Source organism: Phyllopteryx taeniolatus, chromosome 1, assembly GCF_024500385.1.
Source record: "Phyllopteryx taeniolatus isolate TA_2022b chromosome 1, UOR_Ptae_1.2, whole genome shotgun sequence".
NCBI classification, from domain to species: domain Eukaryota; kingdom Metazoa; phylum Chordata; class Actinopteri; order Syngnathiformes; family Syngnathidae; genus Phyllopteryx; species Phyllopteryx taeniolatus.
In genome coordinates, this window is record NC_084502.1 from 29,653,649 (window position 1) to 29,678,108 (window position 24,460).

Sequence of the window (24,460 nt, forward strand, 5' to 3'; positions counted from 1 at the left end):
AAGTAGTCATCCCAAAATTCACTTGAGTAAGAGTAGGAAAGTACTAAATGAAAAAACTACTCAAGTAAAGAGTAACCTGTAACTTAAGATTTTTATTTTTTTAAATCAGAGCATGAACATCAAATAAAATAAAGAAATAATAATATATGGGAGTCGAAACACATCTGCCGCCATTTAAATTTTAAACTGCCCAAAAAAGCAACACATGCATTGGGCCCTACAGAAACATTGCTTTATTCACTTAAATGACTTCATAAAGAAGCTGTTTGCTGACCAGAATGAGTGATTTTGTGTGCGTGTGCGACACCCTATGATAGGGCTAATTTTGACATATCACTGCCAAAACAAAAATAGAAACATCTGCAATTTACCGCAATGTTTTCTCAAGTTAGAAGTCGGCTGAAATAGTTTGGGCAGTCACAATTTAAGAGCTGCATGACAAAGCTGTTGTTTTTCAGAGTCTGGAAAGTAAACACAGTCGTGCTGTTGATTTTTTTTTCCTCCAAAATGAGTCATTTTGATTGGCTCACGAAGGCTACGTGGGAAGTTATGTGACTTCCATGTGTTGCCTGATTGGCACAACGGGCACCCTATGCGGAAGTTGAAGAAGGAGTCTAAAAATAGACGCACACACTCAGAAACTGATAAATAAAAGTATCAAATGGGATGTCGATCATTGTAAAAGGGGGAAAGGTATCGATCCGTCGTCACATAAATACTCAAGTAAAAAGTATGGTGCATTTAAAGTACTCTAACAAGTACAGTTTATGGAAAATGTTACTTGAGTAAATGTAACGGAGTAAATGTTACACGTTACTACCCAACTCTGGTTCCCACTAACCGTAACCAACCCTAAGCCTAACCTCAACCCATCCTAAACCGCCTTAAGCCCCAACCCTAGCCCTAAACCTAACCAGAACATAAGTCTTCGTTTTTATGTCGTACAAACGTCATCTCGTTACATCTGCGTAGCGACGCAGAAACCAATCATGTTGCAGTGGGGCGTGTCAGGTCTAGAAACTGCGTGGGAATCTTACGTGGGAATTCCGAAAAATGCTTCACGAGCTCACAGAGCTCGTATGTCGTATGTCGTAATTATGTCGTAATTGCCCCCTTTCATTAGCACAGCTAAAATGTTTTTTTTTTTTTAAAAGGCAGTGAGGTGGACTAGCACAGAGCCCAGAGGGTTACTTGTAATATAAAAGTATCATCTTTATAATATTACTGTGTATTATTAGGGCAGCTGTGGCTCAGTTGGTAGAATGGGTCATCCAGTGAGTGAAGGGTTGCCGGTTTGAATCCCGGCTCTGACTTTCTGCTGCCAGAGTGTCCTTGGGCAAGGCACTGAACCATAATTTGCTTCTTGTGGGCCTTGCAGCTGCTTTGCATGGTATATACCCATTGGTGTATGAATGTGTGTGAATAGGTGAATGTGTGAGCATCTGTAAAGCACTTTGGGCATTGCATGGTGTAAAAGCGCTACACTGTTTATAAGTGCACTCCACTTACCGTTATTAGATGCTACAAAATGTTAAATGTCATCTAATCAAACACCGGAGAAAACAAACTTACTGTTCGTATGTATGTATGTATGTATGTGGCTAAATATACTCTCAATTAGGCAGCTAAACTGTCACGTTACATTCCTCTTTCTCACCTTTGGGCTACTTTGACACAGATACACTAAACCAGCTTTATCCATCTTTGGCTAAATGGATTATCAGGCTTTTGGCGAGAGCAACACAAGCAAATAAACTGAAGCAGTGGCTGCGCATTGATGGAGAAAGACTAGCACAGGATAAGTTCACTACAGCAAAGTTACAGCTAAGGAGGCCTTTATATCAGTATGTCGGTTAGTACCTAAATTCTGGCCTGTTAATTCATTTTCTTGATTTAATGGATTCTGAAGAAGAAGGTGAGGTCTTTTCAGAAGATCAGAACCATGTGATTGCAGAGGAGGACGATGAAGAGGAGGATGCCAAGATTTTCAATGCCTGGATGCAGCGGTACAGAGGTGGCGAGCAGCAGAAGAAAACAGACGAGGAGCAAGACGAGGAGGCAGAAGAAGGAAAAGTTGAAAGCAGAATCAGCTACGAGTCGGCGGCCCGGCTTCAAACCAAGCGCCGATCATCGCTGCCGTGTCCGGTAGTATACAGCCTGTAGACTTGCTGCAGATACGAGTGACTCCATTTATGTGTTTCTCCAGATATGAGCTGTCGTTCGACTTATTTTTTGCTTTGACTTGCAAGCGCAGACTTGAGACACAAGTGATCTACGTTGGCAGTGACTCAACTCATTTCACAACAAGCCCCTGTTTGGCAGACACAATTGAGCTAAGATTTGAATTACCAGCTAGCTTCATCGACGGCGTGGCTTGAGTGAAATGAAAAAAAAAAACATAGAGAGAGAGAGAGACAGTCGCCAATGCACTTTTGTCTTGAACGACATAAACAAACATGCAAACACAAAATGGAAACACTCAAGGAGAATGGACGCTCACACTGAACTAACCCTCCATCCATCCATTTTCTGTACCGCTTATCTTCACTAGGGTCGCGGGCGTGCTGGAGCCTATCCCCCGTGTAGTACATTGCCAACCGGAGTCGGAGTCTAAGCTCTGATGTCACTCACTAGGCCACGACCCTTAAAGGCACACCTCAACACACAAATACTACAGCGTGTGGGACCTTCAACTTAACTGCATTTTATAAAACCGCTTTATTTCTTTATATTCAAAAATGTTTTCTTTTGTTTTATATTTATATTTTACATCTCAGTGCTATTTTTGTTCTTTAAAACACACAAAAAACATTTGTGGTGGTCTTGTGGGGGCTGGAACAGATTTTTGTATTATGGATTTTTTGTATTATGGATTTTTTTATGTGTTGTATTGGTCAGATTGTAGCAACCAACAAGATATTTTTTACATCACAAAGCATTCTATATATAGTGGTAGGTCTACCTTGACTTAAGAGTGACTCAACTTGCGAGTTTTTCAAAATACGAGAGAAAAGGTTTTTTTCCATTGTACTGCCAAGTTGTCAAAACAGGTAGCCTATTGTATATAATTGAGTTGAATCAGTCCTACTTTTACCTTTAGTTTTTTTTTTTAACAGCTACTGTATCTGTACTTCTACTTAAAGATCCCATGCTATCAGAATCACATTTTTTTCTACTGTTTTATGCATAAAATAGGTCAAAATGAGTCTGTGACCTGGTTTAAGTTTGACATGTATCCGGTTTGTCGACTGAATGCAAAAAAACCTCGGAGGGCCAAAACCGCTTGGAAATTACTCGATTTGATATTGGCGACGGTGTGACGTAGCTATGTCAAATAATATTCAAACCTCCCCACTTGGTGGTTGCTACACGGCCCCACATCTCGGGAAAAAATGCTAAGTGACAATACGACTGTGTCTTGTGGAAAACTTACACTTTGAGTCACCTGCCAAACTCAGAGGAATTGAGGAATTATGGCTTCAGTTTATTTTGGGAGAAATTCTTAAGCTTTTCAGTACCCGAATTGTGCTGTGTTTGGGTCCATTGGAGGATGCCTTTGTAAAATAAACTTTCACACAGTGCTGGAGGTGCATTTCCGCGTTTGGAGCGAGTGAGCCAGCTGGCTGGGCAGCCGCCACAAGCCATGCAAGTACAGTACATAATAGTATACGTTTGCTGTGGTTTACAACAATACTTAACTCTATAATGTTGAATGTAATTGCGTTCACTGTCACAAAAATGTGTGCAACAGATAAACGGCAGGAAAGTTATGGTGATTGAATGGGACCCGCTTTCAAAATATCCTTCTATCCTTTACATCCCCCCGTAACACGTCCCCTCCTCTGTGGGATTGTGACTTGTGAGTTGTGGGCGAACAATCCAAGCCTTGGTGAATTCTGCTTCACGATTATAGTAAGAACTCCCCACATCCAATGAAATGAACGTGAGGTTGTTATGATTGCTTGGCCTTGCCGACGAGCTATCGCCATTCACCAAAGGCCAATCAGAGCACAACTGTTTTCCATATTTAATGATCAATGATCCATTCAGAGCAAAGTCTTTTTACATGTCACATCCATCCATCCAAACATTTTCTGTACTGCTTATCCTCACTAGGGTCACAGGCGTGCTGGAACCTATCCCAGCGATCTTTTGTGCGAGAGGCGGGGTACACCCTGAACTGCTCGCCAGCCAACCGCAGGGCACATATAAACAAACAACCATTCGCACTCACAATCACACGTATGGGCAATTTAGAGTCTTCAATTAACCTACCACGCATGTTTTGGAATGTGGGAAGAAACAGAAGCACCCTGCTTAGTGGTTGGTTCCTGTGAAACAAACCAACCAATTCTAATTGATATGCACAGGCGACTGTGTCCACCACAGAGCTGGCTCGTCTCCACTCCTGCACCCGGGCCCCCGTGACCGCCAAGACTCTGCTGCGGCGCTCCTCCTCACGCCGCCTCCTGCCATCGCAGCAGGAGGGTGCCACCTGCGCTCTTGCTGCTGAGCGAAGACCCCTTCTCATACCTGCAATCCCAGAGGCCGGTACGCCTGAGAGAAAGAGCCAGTTCAGGAGACGCAATGTCATGTCTTTGGTGGGTGACAGAGAGCCATGGCTATTATTGTTGTAGCATATTTGCTTGGTCATACCTAGCATACCTTTTGGAATTATAGCCAAAAAGATCACCCTTGGTTTTATTGGACCATAACAAAATCTTCTCAACGCACGTTGGAAAATGTGCTACAGTCCGATGACACCAAGGCTCAACTTTTTGGCCCTGCATGATTCCCAAAGATATGTTTGGCCCAAACATAACACTGCTAGTCACCAAAAGAACACCATACCTACAGCTGGAAACTGAAAATCCATCCATCCATCCATTTTCTGAGCCGCTTCTCCTCACTAGGGTCGCAGGCGTGCTGGAGCCCATCCCAGCCATCATCGGGCAGGAGGCGGGGTACACCCCGAACTGGTTGCCAGCCAATCGCAGGGCACGTACAGACAAACAACCATTCGCACTCACATTCACACCTACGGGCAATTTAGTCTCCAATTAATGAATGCATACAAATAAAATCATTGGAAATGAAATACAGGCAAACTGGAATGAATGAACCGCCGTGTGCTAAGGCAATTTCGTTCAGACGGATTTAAGTTCAGTATCAATGATTCAGTTGTATTTCTTTTTTTCAGTGCAATACATTTGCATCTCATCTTTAAGAATTGGTTGTTTTTAAAAATGTATTTAGGTAATTTTATATTTACCATTCATTTGCAATATATTTCCATCGAATCATTAAGTAGATTTATTTCATTTTCCTATATTTAAGTGCAGTGTTTAAGGGGGGTTTGCAATTTTCACAAAATCAATTTTTGTCATATTTGCTAAAACAGTTATTATGACTTGACAGTAGTGCATGATAAATATGATTTGTCATCTCTGGCCCCAGAAACCACCACGCCCGAGGAAAAACAACCAATCAGAGACAGATGGTGTGACTTGATGACGAGATTGAAATAACAAACTCTTCCTTTAATGTTCAAAACGTAACTGTGCAACGTTAAAAGCAATAACAGAACTCTGCTCATGTGTACTGCAGAGCGATGCAGACAGCATGTGTCTGATCTGCCACAATGACCTGAAACGAGGATCCGGTGGTGTCCGAGAGCTGCAGTGCACACACACCTTCCACCGAGAGGTAATTATCAAATGAAGTCCTTAAATGGTTTCCTGTTGTTGCTTGTCCATTTCATATGGTTTGGTTAAACTTGCATTACTGTTTGTTCTGTCTTTCAGTGTATAGAGGAATGGTTATGGAGGAAGCAGTCTTGTCCCACATGTCACGTCCAAGTGCTCACGCCGCAGCAGGCTGCCTACTGGAGCTCCACCACTGTGATCGTGCCCTGAGAACAGTCTGGAGAGCCACCAGGAGGTGGTCAAGGCTGCAGTGGCCTTCACAACTTCATGCATCAAGTAACAGTGACATGGTCAGCGGGGTTGCTGGGGACTTGATCAAGAGCATACTCAAGACTATTGTGGGCACTGGGAGGCTGGGTTGATATTTAAAGTCATTTTATTTAAAATTATTCAACCCTCCAGGTAAATTACAATTGTTTTCAAAATTTACAAACTTTCAATAAATTACCACTTTCAATATTGACTGCTTGTAATATTAGTTGTGTGGCACCAGTGAATTTGTTGCTGTTTTCGTTGCAAACTACTGTTTGTACATTTTGTAAATAAATAAGGTGGGTTGACGAATTCTGTACATGCATACATTTTGGGACAGCGCAGTGTGAAAAGTGTTTAGCACGTCTGTCTCACAGTCCTCCCTCAGGCCCTCCTGGGTGGAGTTTGCATGTTCTCCCCATGCTTTCGCAGCTTTTCTCTGGGAACACTTGAGTTCCTCCCACAATCCCAAAATTAAAATTTTTGGTTAATTGAAAACTCTGAATTGTCCATAGGTGGCTTGTGACAAAAGTCATAAAAGTCACAACCAGAGAAACCTCACTGTGTTGGTGAGGTTAATTTTAATAAAGTTTCATTGGACCAAGGAATCTCTTTTTTTTCTGTGCTTTTTGACTTTGTATGTTCATATAGCCTGTTGCGCTCCTGATAAGTTAGGGATTCGGTGCCTTGTTCAGGGGCATGTTAACAGTTAGGTAATGCCCTCAGGAAACATATTTGGAAATGTTCATCAACCATTAACACCATGAAGAGAAGAATGTTCAACCTGAAAGAATGTTTAACCTAAAACACAACCCAGATCTCATTTAGCTTCTTGCAAACCTACATAAGATGGAAAATTGGTTTAAAGGTTCCATGCCATAACGTTTTTATGTATAATCTTTGGTGTCCTTTCATTGAGTTTGCAAGATCATTTGGGTTGAAAATGCCCAGGATGCCTATTTTTAATCAAGCTATTCTGTTATTAGTATATATATTTTTTTATGCCTGGCAGTTGAGACACTGGATTCCTCATTAATATTTCATATGTAAGATTTGTAGTTATTTCAGTCAGTTTTAAAAAAAAATACAGTACACAAACACAGGAAGTATGTTTACAGCATTAACTACAAAAAAAGGAAAAAGGAAGTACACACTGTTACATTGAATGCAAAACTGTAGGCAAAAAAATGTCATTGTGTTGTCACAAAGTCTCCCAAGCCCATCATTTTCAATTGATCACCAATCACCAGCTAAAGTACTTGGTGGGCGGAAGCATCAAAGAATGCTATGTGTTTTTAAGGGTGGCAAATTGGTCTATCACTCAAATGGTGAAGTGTGTCTTTTTCAATTGACATTAGTGTAAGACTGTGAATTCTTCCCTTTCAAGACACACTGAAACACAATCAATAACTGATCAATATAGTGGCTAAAGAGATTACTTTGGCTCACAATTCACAATCTGTTTGCCCCCAGATACTTTTGATGCCACAGAGATTATACTTTGGGTGGATATGTGATTAAAATGGTTGGAGAAAAATATTGAAAATGGATGGATGATTATTATCCACTGATGACAACTATAAGTGAATGAGGTCAGCTCCTGTTTCATGATGTGAGTTCATGCATAAAGTTCACTTTATAACCTCCTTCATCTTCATGTAAACAGCTTGCCAACAGTTATGGGTTCTTCATCACTGCTAGTAGAAACAATTAGTTCCAGTCCCCAGCTAACAGCAGAAAGTCCCATGCTACTACTAAGTAGCTTTTCAATTGGAGTGCATCCCCACATATTTGCAGTTTGTCAACCCCAGATTCATTTATCCATGGATTTTATTCAAAAAAGTCCCCCCGCCCCCACAATTTCTCTTTATATATATTTTTTTTTGGGGGGGGGGGGGGGGGGGGGGGGGGGGCAATCCCAAGAAGTGGTTTAGCCCCTATAATTCAAGATTTTTTTTAGTTTAAAAAAAAAGTAAAAAAAAATATATATATATACAACCAAATCCTTTTAGACTATTTTAAGGGGAATGAAGCCCCCCTAAAATAACGACGCCTAATGAAGCCACTGGGCTGTATCTTGCAAGTAATAGTCATGGTTTTTTAAAGTGGTTGTTAACGCAAACAATGTTTTAGCTCTGTGGCTCCATCAGACAGTTACTTTGTGTGCTTATTTTAAACATTGTAAGAAGCACACTGAGTCCATTTAAAGTAGAACCTCTCGCTGCTGCTCAACACAACAACACACTCAATGATGAGCGTCGGAGGAGTCACATCACGTCTGTATTATGGTGGTCTAAAGTTAGCTCACTAATGCTATTTAGAGGATAAGTAGCTGTGCACCTTCCAACATGCAGCAAGAGATGAGGAGGATGAGAAAGAGGATGCCAGCTGGAAAACAAAGAAACGGAAGAATAAGCAGAGGAAGAAGAGAAGATGACTTTTGCCGTCCACAAGATGAGTCAAGTTCATGAACTGAGTTGTTACTTTAATAGGAACACCTTTAAGAGGAACAATTGCATGTAGCCCAACATCAAGAGCCTACTAATCGAGTGTGAAATCAATCAACCGACCAAATCTTTAATAAGCCGCCTTTTACCTAAAATGGGCCTGTGAGCTGGCCATTCCGAAAAACAATGCAGCTAGTTATTTAATACTTCCGCCTCACTGAGTTTTTCCCACCCATGACTTGGTAGCTAGGCAGCTCCTCAGTAAGCAGTAGTAATATTAGTCGATCTTCATAGAGGATATACAATATATGCCAATGAGTATTGTTATAGCTGTCTACATGTGCCAAATATCCATACTTTAAAGGGTTATAACACCGCCACACAGATACTATCTGTTCGTCCGTCCATGTTGTTTTGCATTATTTGTCAGCATTAAGGTTACGGACAAGTTAGTTTTAGTGAGCTGCTACTTCTCAAATCCACAAACTGAACTGCCATGAGTCCAAGATCGAACAAGCAAAACGCAAGATGGAACGTAGCCCATCATTGCGATGAATAAGCCTTGATATTGCCACAAAATACAACACTGTGCCACAAAATAAAAACAAAAATGAAGCAAGCAATTTTTTACATTTAAAACATAATAATAATAATAATAATAATAATAATAATAATAATAACAATTTACCGCAGACTGGTGACTCTTCCTCCTTCTTCAGCAGTGCCCTAGATGGTGTGGGACATCAGGCAGCCTGAGAATGATCTCCTTCCCTGGGGTAGAAGATGATGAGGTTGTGATGCTGAAGGAAGACTGCTGACACAAGCTTGGTGAACAAAGAGTACTTTATTAACAGCTTGCATGGAACACATGAAGCTCTGCAGAGTTTGAGTGACAGCCAGTCAATGGGAAGCTCTGAGTCTGACATGGCACATCAACTGCTTGTAAAACCTGTAGAACCCACTTGTACTGTAATTCGTCATCCAACACCAAATCATGTCTGTTTATCTTCCATACTTTAAATATAGTCATAAATTATTTTGCTCCCTATTTGACCTGTCATTGGAGTCGGTCACTTTGCAAATTGGCCTATAGTAAGCATTATAAAATTTGCTGCATTGGGCTCAGTGCTCTTTTTGGATGACCCCTGACCCCGTGTGTAAGGGTAGGCTCCATAGCTGTTGAAGACATGTCGGAAACAGAGCTTAACTCACAATAAAATAAAAACAATGAATGACTATAATAAACTACATATTGATCAGGTTCCACAGTGGCGCATTAATAAAATTCTATTGTATAATAGCACAGCTCATATTACAATTCTATACATGATAGACTGTCTGATTAGCATTCAGGAGACTTTTAAAGTATATTTCTTGTAGTTAAAAATATAAGGTGGACACTTTGGCTTTAACAGAGAAGTCAACAATCAGCTTGTTAACTAAACACAGGAAACAAGCAAAGAGTGACCTCATCCGTGTTTTGCTGCATGTGATTGCACAGACGTTCCTTCTTCAGACCATCTCGTACTGGTTAGCGTTGATAAAGTGAGACAGACAGCAGGCCAACGACATGCCGATGAGCTGGGGCACAGACAATGGCATTTGTTAGAACGGTTCTATATTTCTTTTCAATGCACTGGTACCTTGATTTAGGAGTTTAATTTTTTCTGTGACCAAGCTTGGAACTCCATTTACTCTTCTATCAAATCAATGTTTCCCACTGAAATTAATTGAATCAGTTAGTTCTGCGTGAGCGTCTTCTCCATACGCCTTGCGAGTGTTTTCATTTTGGATTTGACTGTTTGTCCCGTTCAATAAACGACTGAAAGCGCATCGTCGACTGTTGTTCTCCTTTTTCCCCCCCACTTCACTCGAGCTGCGACATAACTGAAGCTCGCTCGCAACTCCAAGTTTCTTATGTTACAAGCCATCCTTTGGCGGATTTTTTTGCTTTGACTTGCTAGCCAAAATCTGAGCTCCGAGCGCTGTATGGCGGCCGTGAAGTGAACGCGACTCACTTCACAACAAGCGGCAGTTTGTCAGCTTGTGAACAATTGTTCAAAAAGAGGCTTCAAACTGTAGATTGTCACTCCAAGTTGAGATTTACTCTCAAGCGAAACATAATACAAAGAGAATCACACATTAGGGTTTTAAAACAACCACATAACTTTGCCTTAAAGTCCGCTAACTTAATGCTAACACATAATGGGGAATGCCATAGACAGGCTAACGAATAGCATATATGTGGCAGTGTTATAACGCTTTAGGCAATGGATATTTGAACACATACGGTGGAGCAACACATCAACAGACAATACAAATATATATATATATATATATATATATATATATATATATATATATATACATTCAGGCATCTTTATCCTCTGCGAAAAACAACAGACAATACAGCATCTTACTTAGTCATTTACAGTTGTTATGAAACTTATTTGTTTGTCTGCATGACTGTATTATACTGCCCCCCAGTGGCCAAGTCTTGCACACCAGAAGGAGCCGCAATGAATTAATCATAATGCACAAACTACTTAATTTTTTTACATTCTATTTAAGTATGTTATTGCTGTATGGTTTTTTTATACAATCATTTAGAGTGCTCTTTTTCTCATTAAAAACACATCACAAAAATCTTTTTTTTTTTTTGTAGAGGCTGAACGAATTAATGGCATTTCCATTCATTTCAAAGGGGAAAGATGAATTATGATTTGAGTGTTTTGAGTTTCGTGCGTGGCCACAGAATAAATGAAACTCTAAACTATTTGGTTGGCATGGTTGGTCTGCGAAAGACGGACGAGCACCTGGGAGAAGGCGATCCCGAAGGTGACCCCAGCGATGATTCCCATGTTGCTCTCGATGAAGGAGGTCACCAGCTCATAACAACCCTGCACACACACATTTGGTCATTCTAGCCAGTTTAGCCATATCATCATTGGTCGATTCACTATGGTTAACCTGTGACATCATAACTTCCTTGTCACCTGCTTGTGGACTTTGCGAGCTGCCAGAGTGGCGTTCCTCAAGTCTGCTTGTTTGCAGTCGGAGAAAGTAACACAGCAGCTGACCGGGATTCCCCCAGTTGGGAAGGAGTCGCTGGCGAACCAGGTGGTATAGTTATGAACGCCGCAACATTGCAACTGCACACAGATGAGAAAGCATTTTTTTTTTTTTTAAAGATAAGATCAGGTGACATGTAACTTAACGCTTGGTCAGCATGAGGCCCATTCCAGAACGTACTGAGTTTGGGAAAATGTTCAATCACCACCCTGAATTTTTGTGGCTTGTAAAAATGTGAAATGTAAAAATGCTAGTGATTCTGTTAAACCAAGCCACATTAGCTGGTTAGCAAAAAAAAAAAAAGGTTCATGTCATAGCATATATTTTATTGTGTTCAGTGCAACGCTTTTACAGATGCTCAGGCTCCTGACACACATATATTTAAAAAATATTGCTGAAAACACATTTTTTTGTTTGAATACTAATTACATTTTTAGTATTCCTCTGACCACAGTAAAAGAGTTGCAAATCAATGCTAATGTTGAATTTTGCTCAAGAGTAGATGCTACCTTTGTTAACTGACCAAGAACAAACATAGCTAACATAATATCCATCCATCCATTCATTCTCAATACCGCTTATCCTGTTCAGGGTCGCAGGAGCTATATAATAAATATAGAAAAACTTTTATATTAATGTCTTTTTCTGATAATATGAGTAACAGATTTGAATTGGTCTAAGTGACACACTCAATTATGGCTGGGTTATGTTATGTTATTTCCGCTGAGCCATGTAGCCCACTTTCTCTTCCTCAGATGGCCAAAAAGGTTTTAGTAACATGTTGCGTGTACATTGAGAGACAACTTCAGAGCATATTTACTTTTTAAAATGTCTGTGATAAAACTAAGCATTTAACATATCAACAAAATTATACCCAAAAAAGCTGATTTAAAACTTATTTTATATATATTTTTTTTGGGGGGGGGGAAAGTTGGTCTTCCATAGGGAGGGATGAGGAAAAAATAGGGGTTCTCAAGAGCTATTTTGTATTTGAAATCATATTTAGGAATCACTTTCACTCAAGCTACAGTTACATTTTGTCTCACAATAAGTGCATGTTTCTGTATCTTGTGCATGAATTATGAGAAATTTCATGAGGAGAGGTGGTGGGGGACTGAAAATGTCCTCCAATTCTAGAATGACCCACATAGTGTGACTAAACAATCAGATTCATCACTGTTGCATATAAAAAGTAAAGCGTGTATACAATGAAACCCCACTAGATAACTAGCAACCCTTTTTTGCTCAGTGACTGTTTTTGTCAATGTCTTTAGTCTCAAAAGTGTTCTCTGTCAATTGACTGTCTGTTGCCGCACTAGAGCGGCTCCAATTACCGGAGACAAATTCCTTGTGTTTTCTGGACATACTTGGCAAACTAAAGATGATTCTGATTCTGAATTGACTTTTTCCTCCCATGTCCAGCTGCTGTCCCTTCATAACAGGCATTTGGCAACGTCGAGTGTTTTTTTTTTTTTTTTTTTTTTTAAACATGACTTGCCCACTAAATCTTTTTTAAAGCATTACATCTTTCAGTGGCGGCACGGTGGACGACTGGTTAGAGTGTCTGCCTCACAGTTCTGAGGACCGGGGTTCAGACCTCGGCCCCACCTGTGTGGAGTTTGCATGTTCTCCCTGTGCCTGTGTGGGTTTTCTCCGGGCACTCCGGTTTCCTCCCACATCCCAAAAACATGCATGGTAGGTTAATTGACAACTCTAAATTGCCCGTAGGTGTGACTGTGAGTGCGAATGGTTGTTTGTTTGTATGTGCCCTGCGATTGGCTGGCAACCAGTTCAGGGTGTACCCCGCCTCCTGCCCGATGATAGCTGGGATAGGCTCCAGCACGCCCGCGACCCTAGTGAGGAGAAGCGACTCAGAAAATGGATGGATGGATGGACGTCTTTCAGTGTTCCATTAAGCACTGTTACTATATCCTTTGCTGCCAGGGCCTCCCGATGCAAAAAAACAATCGTTCCAAGCTGCATTTGGAGCTTTCGCGAGAATTCTCCCCCCGATCCTGAGTTTTTTCTTGTCATGGAGGCAGCACCATCAGTTGTGATCCCGACGCACGTCCCAGTTTAGGTCCACCAAACTCAAATACAGGTCTATGGAGCTGAAGATGTCCTCTGCCATTGTTTAAGTAGTGTGCTCTCATGTGCAGATAAATTGTTCCTGTAAGTCCCCGTCCCAGACATGCTTTACTTACATGAGTAAAACGGCCTTGTTAGTTATGTCTGTAGATTTGTCCATTTGTAATGCAAAATAACCACTGTGGTTTGTTGTTTGACTTCAACTGGCATACAGTATTGTATCAATTTGCTGATTTATAGTGTCATTTGAAAGAGCTATAACTTTCAGTTTATCCGCCGTGGATTGACCTGTATCACCATGACATTAAAACATCAAAACACTCCACCATCAGCCATCAGCCACCATCAGCCCAGTCCTCAAGAAACCTGTAATCTCGGGTCTTAATGACTACAGGCCTGTACCCTTGACATCTGTGGTCATGAAATCCTTTGAATGCATCGTACTGGACCACCTCAAGAGCGACACAGGACCCCTGCTGGACCCCCTGCAGTTTGTCTACTGAGCAAACAGGTCTGTGGATGATGCAGTCAACATACGACTCCACTTCATCTTAGAACACCTTGACGGCACGGGGACCTACGTGAGGATCCTGTTTGTGGACTTCAACTCTGCGTTCAACACCATCATCCCCAAACTCCTCTCCTCGAAGCTTCTCCAGCTCAGCATCTCATCTGCCATCTGCCAATGGATTTACAGCTTCCTGACGGGCAAGACATAACAGGTGAGGCTGGGGGACACCAACTCATCCACAGGCTCCATCAGCACTGGGACACCCCAAGGTGTCCTCTCTCTGCTGTTCTTCTCTCTCTACACAAACGACTGCACCACAATGCACCCGGCAGATGACACCACTGTCATCGGCCTCATCAAAGACGGTGACAAGTCTCCATATCGACAGGAAGTGGAGCGGCTGGAGCTTTGGTGCGCCTGACACAACCTAGAGCTGAATACGCTCAAGACTGTAGAGATGATCGTGGACTTCAGGACGCATCCTTCACCACAGCTGTCCCTCACACTGTCCAACTGCCCTGTGTCAACCATCAAGACCTTCAAGTTCCTGGGAATTACAGTCTCTCAGGAATGAAGTGGGAGATTAACATCAACTACATCCTCAAAAAGGGCCAGCAGAGGATGTAATTCCTGCAGCTTCTGAGAAAGCATGGCCTGCAACAGGAGCTGTTGAGGCAGTTCTAAACAGCAGTCATCAAATCAGTCCTGTGTTGGTGCTGCCACAAAAAAAGAGAAACTCCGACTGCAACGGACAATCAAAACTGCTAAAAAGATTGTCGGTACCTCCCTACCTGCCCTTGAGGACTTGCATGCTGCCAGAACTAAGACAAGAGCGTGCAAAATGCTCTCGGACCCTCCACATCCTGATCACCAGCTCTTCTAGCGCCTTCCCTCAGGTAGGCGCTACTGAACAATGCAAACTAGAACTAGCAGACATTCCAACAGCTTCTTCCCTCTTGCAATCAACTTCTTAAACACCTAACCTACAATTCCATTGCAACATACTGCCAATTTGTTTGTCTTGAGTTTGTTGTCACATTTCTGTCGGGCCAATTATACATTACTCGTGCACTCACTGTAGTCGTCTCGCCACGCTGCACTATTTGCATATCTGTTTTTGACCAATACTGGCCACTCATGCCAGAGTAGCATCTGCCCCACTTGCACACCGACTGAGGAGTATCTGCAACATTTGCACAATCGACATTGTCCCAGATTATCGCAATTACTAGTCACTTTAAACTGCATACACTTCTTGAAGTCTCCGCGCCATTTGCACAATGGTCATTGCACCGGACTATTGCTATATTAGTCATTCAAACTGCTTTAAGTACTAGAGGACTCTGCATCTTTTTACACAATTGTCAAAAAAAAGTAATAATTGTACCGGCATTACCAGATACCTAGCAACCCTTTATTGCTCAGTGACTGTTTTTCTCAATGTCTTATTGTCTCAAAAGTGTTCTCTGTCAATTCTCTGTTGTCGTACTTGAGCGGCTCCAACTACCGGAGACAAATTCCTTGTCTGTTTTTTGGACATACTTGATAAAATTAAGATGATTCTGATTGTTTCCAAATGCCTTTTAATGGCTTCACGCTTTCTTGTGCCAATACTTCATTGCACAAAACACACTGAGGCCGTTCACCTTTCCTTGTCGTCAATATATATATATATATATATATATATATATATATATATATATATATATATATATATATTCATATATATATATAATTCTGTATTTTACATAATCTCTGGCATACCTGCGTTTCGCTATTGTCAATATTGATTACCACGTTGAAACTGAAAATGAATCATAGCTCTTCTTCTCGCTGTAAAGTGGTAGGGGTTTATTGTGTGACATCATGGTGAAAAAAGGGTTCACTGTACAATTTTAAATTAAATGTTAAGTTTTTAATTTTACATGAATGACTGGACTGCTTTGTATTACTGGATGCGGAGAAACTGACTTTGCGTTGGACATCATCCACAGCCACACTCCTGTCGCTTCGTCCGTCGTATTTGAGCACAGCCTCGCTGTACGTGGTGAGGAATGTGCCTTTGATCTGAACACATACACACTCAATGTCACAATAAGACTGTCTGCTCAAATGAAATGTTTGCATTCGGTTCTGGAGTTTGAACCTCGTGGCGAAAGATGAAGCCTGAGATTCCAGCGATGAGCTCGATCAGGAAGACCAAAGCCAGAAAGACTGCGTACTGTTGAGGTCACACATGGAATCAGGTAGAAGTCAGAGGTTAAGAGGATATGAACGGTCGTAGATGACCATATTATCCGGGCATCTCCTATTTGTATGGGACTGTGCACAAGATAAGGTCCATAGAAATTGTTCTACTCTGTTTATCATTGTTTGTTCCATTTTCAGTTGGCAATTGACAAATTTTTAATTTCAAACTGATGCAATGCATGAAGCCAATTACAACAATCTTCAAACACGTTTGTCCTTGGTATACAGTAATATGATTGATGAATCATTTATTTGATTGTGGTTGTGGTTCGGACTGACACCTGCCACATGCCAAGCAATGCAGCCCAACATTACTGAACTAGACAATCAAGAAAAAAATACAGTCGGCATCTCACACCCGCACCCCAGGCAATTGACTGTTGCACATTAAATCAATTTGCTCCAACAGAAAAACTACATTATGCGGGAACAATGACGCTACATATACTTCTTTATTATTTTTTTATTGAACCGCAACAACATGGTGCGATTGTCAAAGAAGAAGCAGTTGCCCTGGCCGCTGTGTAGTAGAAAGACACGAAACGGGCGAGAAATAAAGGAGTGGCTATTTGGGAGGCTCTTGGCTTTTTCTGAGTCTATTCATTGACTGCATGCATACATTTCGGTGACTGTGACTTTCCATTTTTCACACTTTCAGATTTTTGATACGAGTCTTCTGAGATACGATCGTGGTCATGGGACGAATTAAACTCATATTTCAAGGCACCACTGTATATGTTTTCACACTCCTAATTGCCCTCTTAGGGAAACCATAACTATGGTGTGGCCCCTGATGAAAATGACTTTGACAGCCCTGCTTTAGAGGTTCTCACCAGTTTGAGCATCCAAGGGCGCCCCCTGCAGGTGGCAAAGCAGCCGAACAGGCCGAAGAGCACAATGGCAACGCCGGTGCCGGTGAGGACAAATGGCGCGTTGGACGGTGCGCTGGAGATCAACAATGTGTAGGGACTCAACATGAACCTCCACCATAAGCCCACTGCGAGTAGGATCACACCTGTCACCTGGGAACAGAGGCAGGAAAAGTACTCACATGCTGTACTTATTGTAAACTTATTGTAGTCTTTTGTTTCTAAATACAAGACTAAATATGTTTGAAAGTAAGTGCTGAAAAGGTGTAAAGACAACGATATTGTACTGAATTGTTGAGATATACTGTAGCATAAGACTCTCTTTCTTCATCTCTTTTGGCTGGATTTTTTGGGTGGGGTTAAAAACTAGCCCCGTGACATCAACAGGCTGGGTGTATAGGTTCTAGCATGAGGCCCTCCCCCAAAATATAAACACTAAGCGCTCTTATTCCATGCAGAGGCCATTCAGCAGAATTGCCACTTTCTCATTCCTTTTAACCTGAACCCATTACTACCAGTATAGTGTGCAATTGGCCATCAAACTAGGCCAACAACTTGAAAAAAAGCATCTTCACTGAAGTGTTCTGTTTTATTTAGCCTACAGTGTCTTGCCATCTGACCCAAGGGGATTGCGTTGCAAGGCAGCGGTGAACCAGAGAGGTTTTGCCGCTCCACTGCCGATTGCCAGCCCGACAGTGGTGACCGAAGTCGCCAGAAGTCATCAGCGTTACAGCCGTCAGCAGGACGAGGAGAAGGAGAGAGAAAATTGAACCAGGGGGACCGGTGTGCGTCGCGCCGTTGTGGCTGCTTATGGCACACTCTTCTGCAACCACAGAAGTGCGTGGTCCCGCTGAATTTCAAAGGAGGGAAAATTGTCCTGCCGGCGCAGATTATGGTCATTATGCTTATGGCTGCACCCCATGAGAGCTAGTGCAACGTGGGTTGCTTGGAATTCTCTTCTCCCCATTTGGAAGCAGTGAAAGAAGGCACATATTTGATTGACAGCTGAAAGTTCCAGGGAGGCAGGGTTTTCAGAGCATTCAGCGACACACCCACAGCGTCTGCAAGCTGAAAGAATGTCTTAATTCTTGACCATTTTGAAGCCTGCTTTCACATACTTTGCATTTTTTATTCATTCATTCATTGCCTGGCTTGTTACCAAGACTTTTCTTTTCTGTTTTGTTCTACTTTGAGTAGAAGTACAGTTGACACTGTGGTTAATGGTTAATGATGAAGAAAACTGCAAAGATATGGCATTAGAGTTATTGCACGAACATGGTTAACCAATTATTTATCAAACAGGAATCAATATGTTGAACTACAACATTACAAATCACTACGACAACCAGTCACATGCCGAGTGTCCCAGAGCTCTGTGTTGGGACCAGTTTTGTTTAATTTATACACAAATAATACAATTTAAGTATCAGATAAAATCCTAACTATCCTATTTGCGGATGACACTGTTGGAGATAACTTGGAACAGCTCTTGGATAGTATGGAAATGAACGAGAAAGATGAAGGGCTGGTTTGATGAAAATAAAATTACTTTTAATTTAAAGGTGCCCTTCCATCAAAATCAAATTTTCCCGACTGTTTTATGCATAATATACAGTAGGTCAAAATGAGCCAGTGGTTAAAGTTTGACATCTACTGTATGCGCTTTGTTGATTGAATGCAAAAATCAATAAGGCTTACAAAACGACACGAACGGATTTCTGTGTGTGTGTGATGTAGAAAGTTAGTAATTGTTCAAGTACCTGTCCACTTCATGTTTGGTATCCACTCACTGAACTAAGCTGAATAGCAATACGGCATTTCCAGATTCCAGAAGCGAGCGGGTCTCAGCCGCCACCAAGCCATTCAAATACATTCTATATAAAGTATACACATTTGTGTTTTACAACAATACTTAACTATATTTATAATTTATAATGTAATTGGGGATAAAATAACGAAGTTTGCCGTCATTGTCGCCAAAATGTGCGCGAGCGATTAACGTTATGTTCAAGTGAATGGGAATGGAAGACAAGACTAACCTGAAAAAAAAAAAAACCTCCCGTTATTTTCACCCACATCTCTTTTCAGTTCACGTTCCCTATTAGTGGACCAACAATCCAACGCTTGGTGAATTCTGCTTCACAATCAAAGTAAAATCCTATCGAAGGATCCAAATGCAACATCGCTATGAACGCTCGGTCGTCCCAAGCCACAAGATGCCCTAATTTCGCTAAGGACCAATCAGAGCAAAGCTTTTTTTTCCAAATTTAAAGTAAGAATAACAGCGATCCAATCAGAGCAAAGGTTATTTACATGTAGACTATTAATGACAAATCCGACCATCTCAAATGCCAGGTGGAAAAGACCAACTACAATAGCTTGAAAAAGTGCATTCTGGGCATTTCCGAATCAGATGCCCCAGCCACCTCATCTGGCTCCTCTCGATGTGGAGGAGCAGCGGCTCTACTCTGAGATCCTCCTGGATGACCGAGCTTCTCACCGTATCTCTAAGGGAGAGCCCGGACCCCCTGCGGAGGAAACTCATTTCGGCCGCTTGTTCTTGTTCTTTCGGTCACGACCCACAGCTCGTGACCATAGGTGAGGGTAGGAACGCAGATCGACCGGTAAATCGAGAGCTTTGCCTTTCGGCTTAGCTCCTTCTTTACCACAACGGATCGATACAAAGTCTGCATCACTGCAGACGCTGCACCGATCTGCCTGTCGATCTCCCGTTCCATTCTTTCCTCACTCGTGAACAAGACCCCAAGATACTTGAACTCCTCCACTTGGGGCAGGATCTCATCCCCGACCTGGAGAGGGCATGCCACCCTTTTCCAACTGAGGACCATGGTCTCAGATTTAGAGGTGCTGATTCTCATCCCAGCCGCTTCACATTCAGCTGCGAACCGCTCCAGTGAGAGTTGGAGATCATGAAGCGAACAGAAGCACATCATCTGCAAAAAGCAGAGATGCAATTCTGAGGCCACCAAACCGGACTCCCTCTACGCATCGGCTGCACCTAGAAATTCTGTCCATAAAAGTTATGAACAGAATTGGTGACAAAGGGCAGCCTTGGCGGAGTCCAACCCTCACCGGAAACGAGTCCGACTTACTACCGGCAATGCGGACCAAACTCTGACTGCGGTCGTACAAACCGCCTGTATCAGGGGGTTCGGTACCTCATACTCCCGAAGCACCCCACACAGGAATCCCCGAGGGACACGGTCGAACGCCTTCTCCAAGTCCACAAAACACATGTAGACTGGTTGGGCGAACTCCCATGCACTCTCGAGGACCCTGCCGAGGGTGTAGAGCTGGTCCACTGTTCCACGGCCAGGACGAAAACCACACTGCTCCTCCTGAATCTGAGGAGCAGCTTCCTGAATTGTTTGTCATCATAGGGGGTTTTGGAATATTAATAGACAATAAATTATGTTGGAAACCAAACATCATTCATATCAAAGCTAAACTCTCCAAATCAGTCACAATACTGAGAAAACCCAGAGAAAATAGTAACAAAATTTCTATTCATCATCCCCCGATGAATAAAGATAACTCAGTCACAGAAGTAAATAGCAAGACTTGTGGTTGTTTGCTTTACTTTCTGCTTTGTGTCACGGTCAGTTTACTACCATTGTCTCCGCTTCCTAAAATTAGACTTTACCATGAAATATACTTTAAACTCTGTAGAAATGTTATAATTTGACACAATTGTCTTTCTCCTTTTCTCAAGAATAATTTTAGTTTCTTTAAAAATACACAACAATTTAGTTTAAATTTCGCTTCAGTTGTGTCCCTGGATTTTCACTCAGTAGTGTTACCACAACACATTACCCCTCTAAAATAAAAATGGTAATATTCCACAGTCACACGGTCCACGGCAAGTTGCATAACCCAGCTCCTCTGCAGGCCGTAGGAGGGCAAAAAGTAAGTTTATTGATATATTTGTCTGTGTATATCATTAAATTTCATCTATGACTGGGGGGTAAAAATCTCAGCTCAGTCTTGTTACCCTAAATTATTATATTTTATTTTGTTTGTTTTTTTAAAATACTTTTTTGTTGTTGAACCACTGTAACGTGCTTAGTGTCAACATGCTGTAAGTAGTTGTGCTTGCTAATACTATGCTAAAAACTCTCCTGTTACTTTCAGTCCTGTTATTCCCATATGGAATTTCAGTATAATGAAACAATAACAAAAAATAAATAAAGTAGCATGAGATGGGCCAAATCACATTTAGGGTAATTCAATATGTATTATCAAATTTAGAGCTGAAAAAAAGAGTTTAAAAAAAAAAAAAGTTTCATTTTAGAAAGCCACACAATAGCACCAGTTGAGTGGAAAGGCCCGTATATAAACTGCATCATCGCTTAGCATATCTACATTACGTTACATTACATTAATTAAAGGAGAAGAATGTCCAAGTAACCCTTGCATGCTTCTTGCATTTTTCTGTTCACGGCACTTGGAAGAAAACGTTTGGACACGCCGGTGTTAGACGCTTTCTTCATTACCGAGTGAGTGAGATAGCTTCGCCCTGCTCCTCGCCATTCCTCACATGATTCCGTGCCTGATTTCTGACCTCAGCTTTTTTAAATAAGCAGCATGAACCCTCGTGTAATCCTTCCGAAACAACACACCCCCCATTCCCACCCCCACCCCTGTTCACTGTAATTTGATGATGGCTGAAACTTGATCAATGATCCGCAAAAACATCTTTGAACCGTTTCAGCTCAAGATAAAAACAACATACGACAGATTGCCAACAATCCAATCAAGACGTGACGTGGAAAAAGCATCTCACCCAGAAGATGAAGGAGTAGAAGAGTAGCAGGATCTTCACACACAAGATGAGCGGTTTGGTTTCCATCCTGGTCGGTGCCATCGCTCCTCTCAGACTTGAAGTGCATAAACGGCTACTTGACTGACTTTGCGTTTGCATTCATGCTCATATGTGAGCAAGCCAGCGGTGCGCGAGGCTTCATATGCTGGACGTGCTCATACTTCACACTCAGACCATAAAATTAACATGGAAGTGAAGCTGTAACACCTTCATGCCAAGCACCCGCAGCCACACTGCCAACATCTACATGCATCCTGGCGTGGCTTTTAATTCAGTTCCATTTGTTTCCTGCGCCTTTCCTAAGTTCCCAGTGACAAGGTCAAAGTATCCTTGAGCAAAATACAGTGGTGCCTTGACTTACAAGTTTAATTTATACTGGGACCACACTCGTAACTCAAATAATTTGTTTCTCGTATAAATGTTAACTAGTTCAATTTAATGTCACTAGTAGTAATAGTAGAACACAGTTGTCAACTAGTGTACCGTTTTGCCTAACTAGTATCATGTTTTACTTGTGCGCCCCAGTAGTGGGGGAAAAAACACTAGTAAGACATAATTGTTCTACTAGTGTGCTGAATTATCTTACTAGTGAGGACAAAGAGCCTACTAGTAGGCTATGTACAGTTCAGCGCACTAGCGGAAAGACTCGGGCACAGTAGCAGAATGAGTATGTCTTACTGATGACGTTTTTCCCATGACTGTCTTTCACTACTGTGTGGCGTTTCTGTCCACTAGTAGAACATCTACATGTTACTCATGAGGCAACAATGTGTGCTAGTTGAAAACTACGAGGTCCTAGTACTACAAGTGTCTTTATAAAATTCTACTCATCGACATCTTGCACTTCACTAGAAGTCCTAGTAGCGCACAGTGTCAACTAGTGCACAGTTTTGCCTCAGTGGTTAACAAGTCCTCCCGAGTAAGACAATGCCCCACACTAGTAGACAACTGTCTTACAAGTAATTTGTTGCCACTACTGTCTTCTACTACACTATGGCATTTCTGCGCACTAGTAGAGTGAATCAGGCTCACTAGTAGAACAATTACATGTTACTAGTGAGGCAAAACTGTGCACTAGTTGACATCTGCATGCTACTATATTACTATGATTGAAACGCTAGATGTTCCATCCATCCATCCATTTTCTGAGCCGCTTCTCCTCACTAGGGTCGCAGGCGTGCTGGAGCCTAGCCCAGCTATCATCGGGCAGGAGGCGGGGTACACACGGAACTGGTTGCCAGCCAATCGCAGGGCACATGCAAACAAAAAACCATTCGCACTCACATTCACATCTACGGGCAATTTAGAGTTGTCAATTAACCTACCATGCATGTTTTGGGGATGTGGGAGGAAACCAGAGTGCCTGGAGACGGGCACGGGAAGAACATGCAAACTCCACACAGGCAGGGCCGAGGATTGATCCCCGGTCCTCAGAACTGTGAGGCAGACGCTCTAACCAGCCGCCCACCATGCCGTACGCTAGATGTTAACTAGTAGAATTGTCATAATGGCGTTAGGGTTTCTTCCGTCTGCATTCTGAAAAAGTGTTTGGTTCACTGAAGACTGCTACGTTTTCCTTAGTTGAGAATGTGAGTATGAATGGTTGTTCGACAGAATGTGCCTGGCTGCGATTGACCAGTCCAGAGTGTACCGCGCCTCAAATCAGCTTGGTTAGGCTCCACCTCAACTCACCTGCGATCCTAACGGTATAGAAAATGGATGGCTGGATGGCGGACATCACTGAGCTCTACTTAAAGTGAATTCGGCATGATTAAGGGAAGAGGAGGCATAGAAGGTCCCCGACTAAGCCCACAGAGCAGTGAGTACATACTGTATGCTGTGTGCAATGTATGGTTTGGGTGAAAATAAATATACAATGTTCACTTCTCTTTTATTGTATCTGATGCTGCTCTGTGTGTGATAAAGTAGCAGTTGTCTGAAAGTTTATCATTACCATAAGATCAATGCTAATTTCCATTAGCCAGTCAATGGCGCTTTGTATTATGTGTTAGCATTAAGCTAGCAGACTTTAATTACTTCTTTGTTTGGTTGAACATTTTTGTATTTAAATACATAATGTTGAATTCTCTTTTGTTTCGTCTGTTTTAGAATCAATTTCAACTGGAACTGACGATTGAGATTTTCCAATTTACAAGTCCAAATGTCCTGCGATTGGCTGGCAACCAGTTCAGGGTGTACCCCGCCTCCTGCCCGATGACAGCTGGGATAGGCTCCAGCACGCCCGCGACCCTAGTGAGGATAAGCGGCTCAGAAAATGGATGGATGGATGGGTCCAAATGTCAACGACCTGCCTCAAACACTGGTTATGAAAGTTCAACTGCACCATGACGTGAATTTATATTTAGTTAAATTTTTACGCAGAATGGAAACTAGAGGAAGAAAGGAGCAACATCGAGACGTAA

At 42.0% G+C, this 24,460-nt stretch overlaps 2 protein-coding genes across 5 annotated transcripts; one reads left to right on the plus strand and one right to left on the minus strand.

Annotated features, from left to right (window-relative positions):
• Positions 1-1,729: 1,729 nt before the first annotated feature.
• On the plus strand, positions 1,730-6,565 carry si:ch211-207l14.1 (uncharacterized). Of its 2 annotated transcripts, XR_009790511.1 has the most exons (5): positions 1,730-2,145; positions 4,371-4,601; positions 4,914-4,998; positions 5,608-5,706; positions 5,805-6,565. XR_009790511.1 is itself a non-coding variant. In XM_061787963.1 (4 exons), the coding sequence occupies exons 1-4, from the start codon at positions 1,897-1,899 to the stop codon at positions 5,913-5,915; spliced, it is 690 nt and encodes a 229-aa protein (XP_061643947.1). In that variant the 5' UTR covers positions 1,730-1,896; the 3' UTR covers positions 5,916-6,565. The 2 variants fall into 2 exon arrangements, 1 of the variants encoding a protein (XP_061643947.1); XM_061787963.1 differs by lacking the exon at positions 4,914-4,998.
• Positions 6,566-7,847: 1,282 nt separating this feature from the next.
• LOC133484815 (tetraspanin-7-like) lies at positions 7,848-23,100 on the minus strand. 3 transcript variants are annotated; one of them, XR_009790501.1, is made up of 9 exons: positions 21,999-23,100; positions 17,159-17,347; positions 16,222-16,296; positions 16,047-16,142; positions 11,401-11,556; positions 11,221-11,304; positions 9,873-9,985; positions 9,093-9,175; positions 7,848-8,345 (listed from the first exon to the last, which is right to left on the minus strand). XR_009790501.1 is itself a non-coding variant. In XM_061787924.1 (7 exons), exons 1-7 carry the CDS (start codon positions 22,134-22,136, stop codon positions 9,917-9,919), a joined length of 807 nt encoding a protein of 268 aa, XP_061643908.1. In that variant the 5' UTR covers positions 22,137-23,097; the 3' UTR covers positions 9,717-9,916. The 3 variants fall into 3 exon arrangements, 1 of the variants encoding a protein (XP_061643908.1); XR_009790502.1 differs by having other exon boundaries at positions 9,093-9,228; XM_061787924.1 differs by lacking the exons at positions 7,848-8,345; positions 9,093-9,175 and having other exon boundaries at positions 9,717-9,985; positions 21,999-23,097.
• Positions 23,101-24,460: the final 1,360 nt, after the last annotated feature.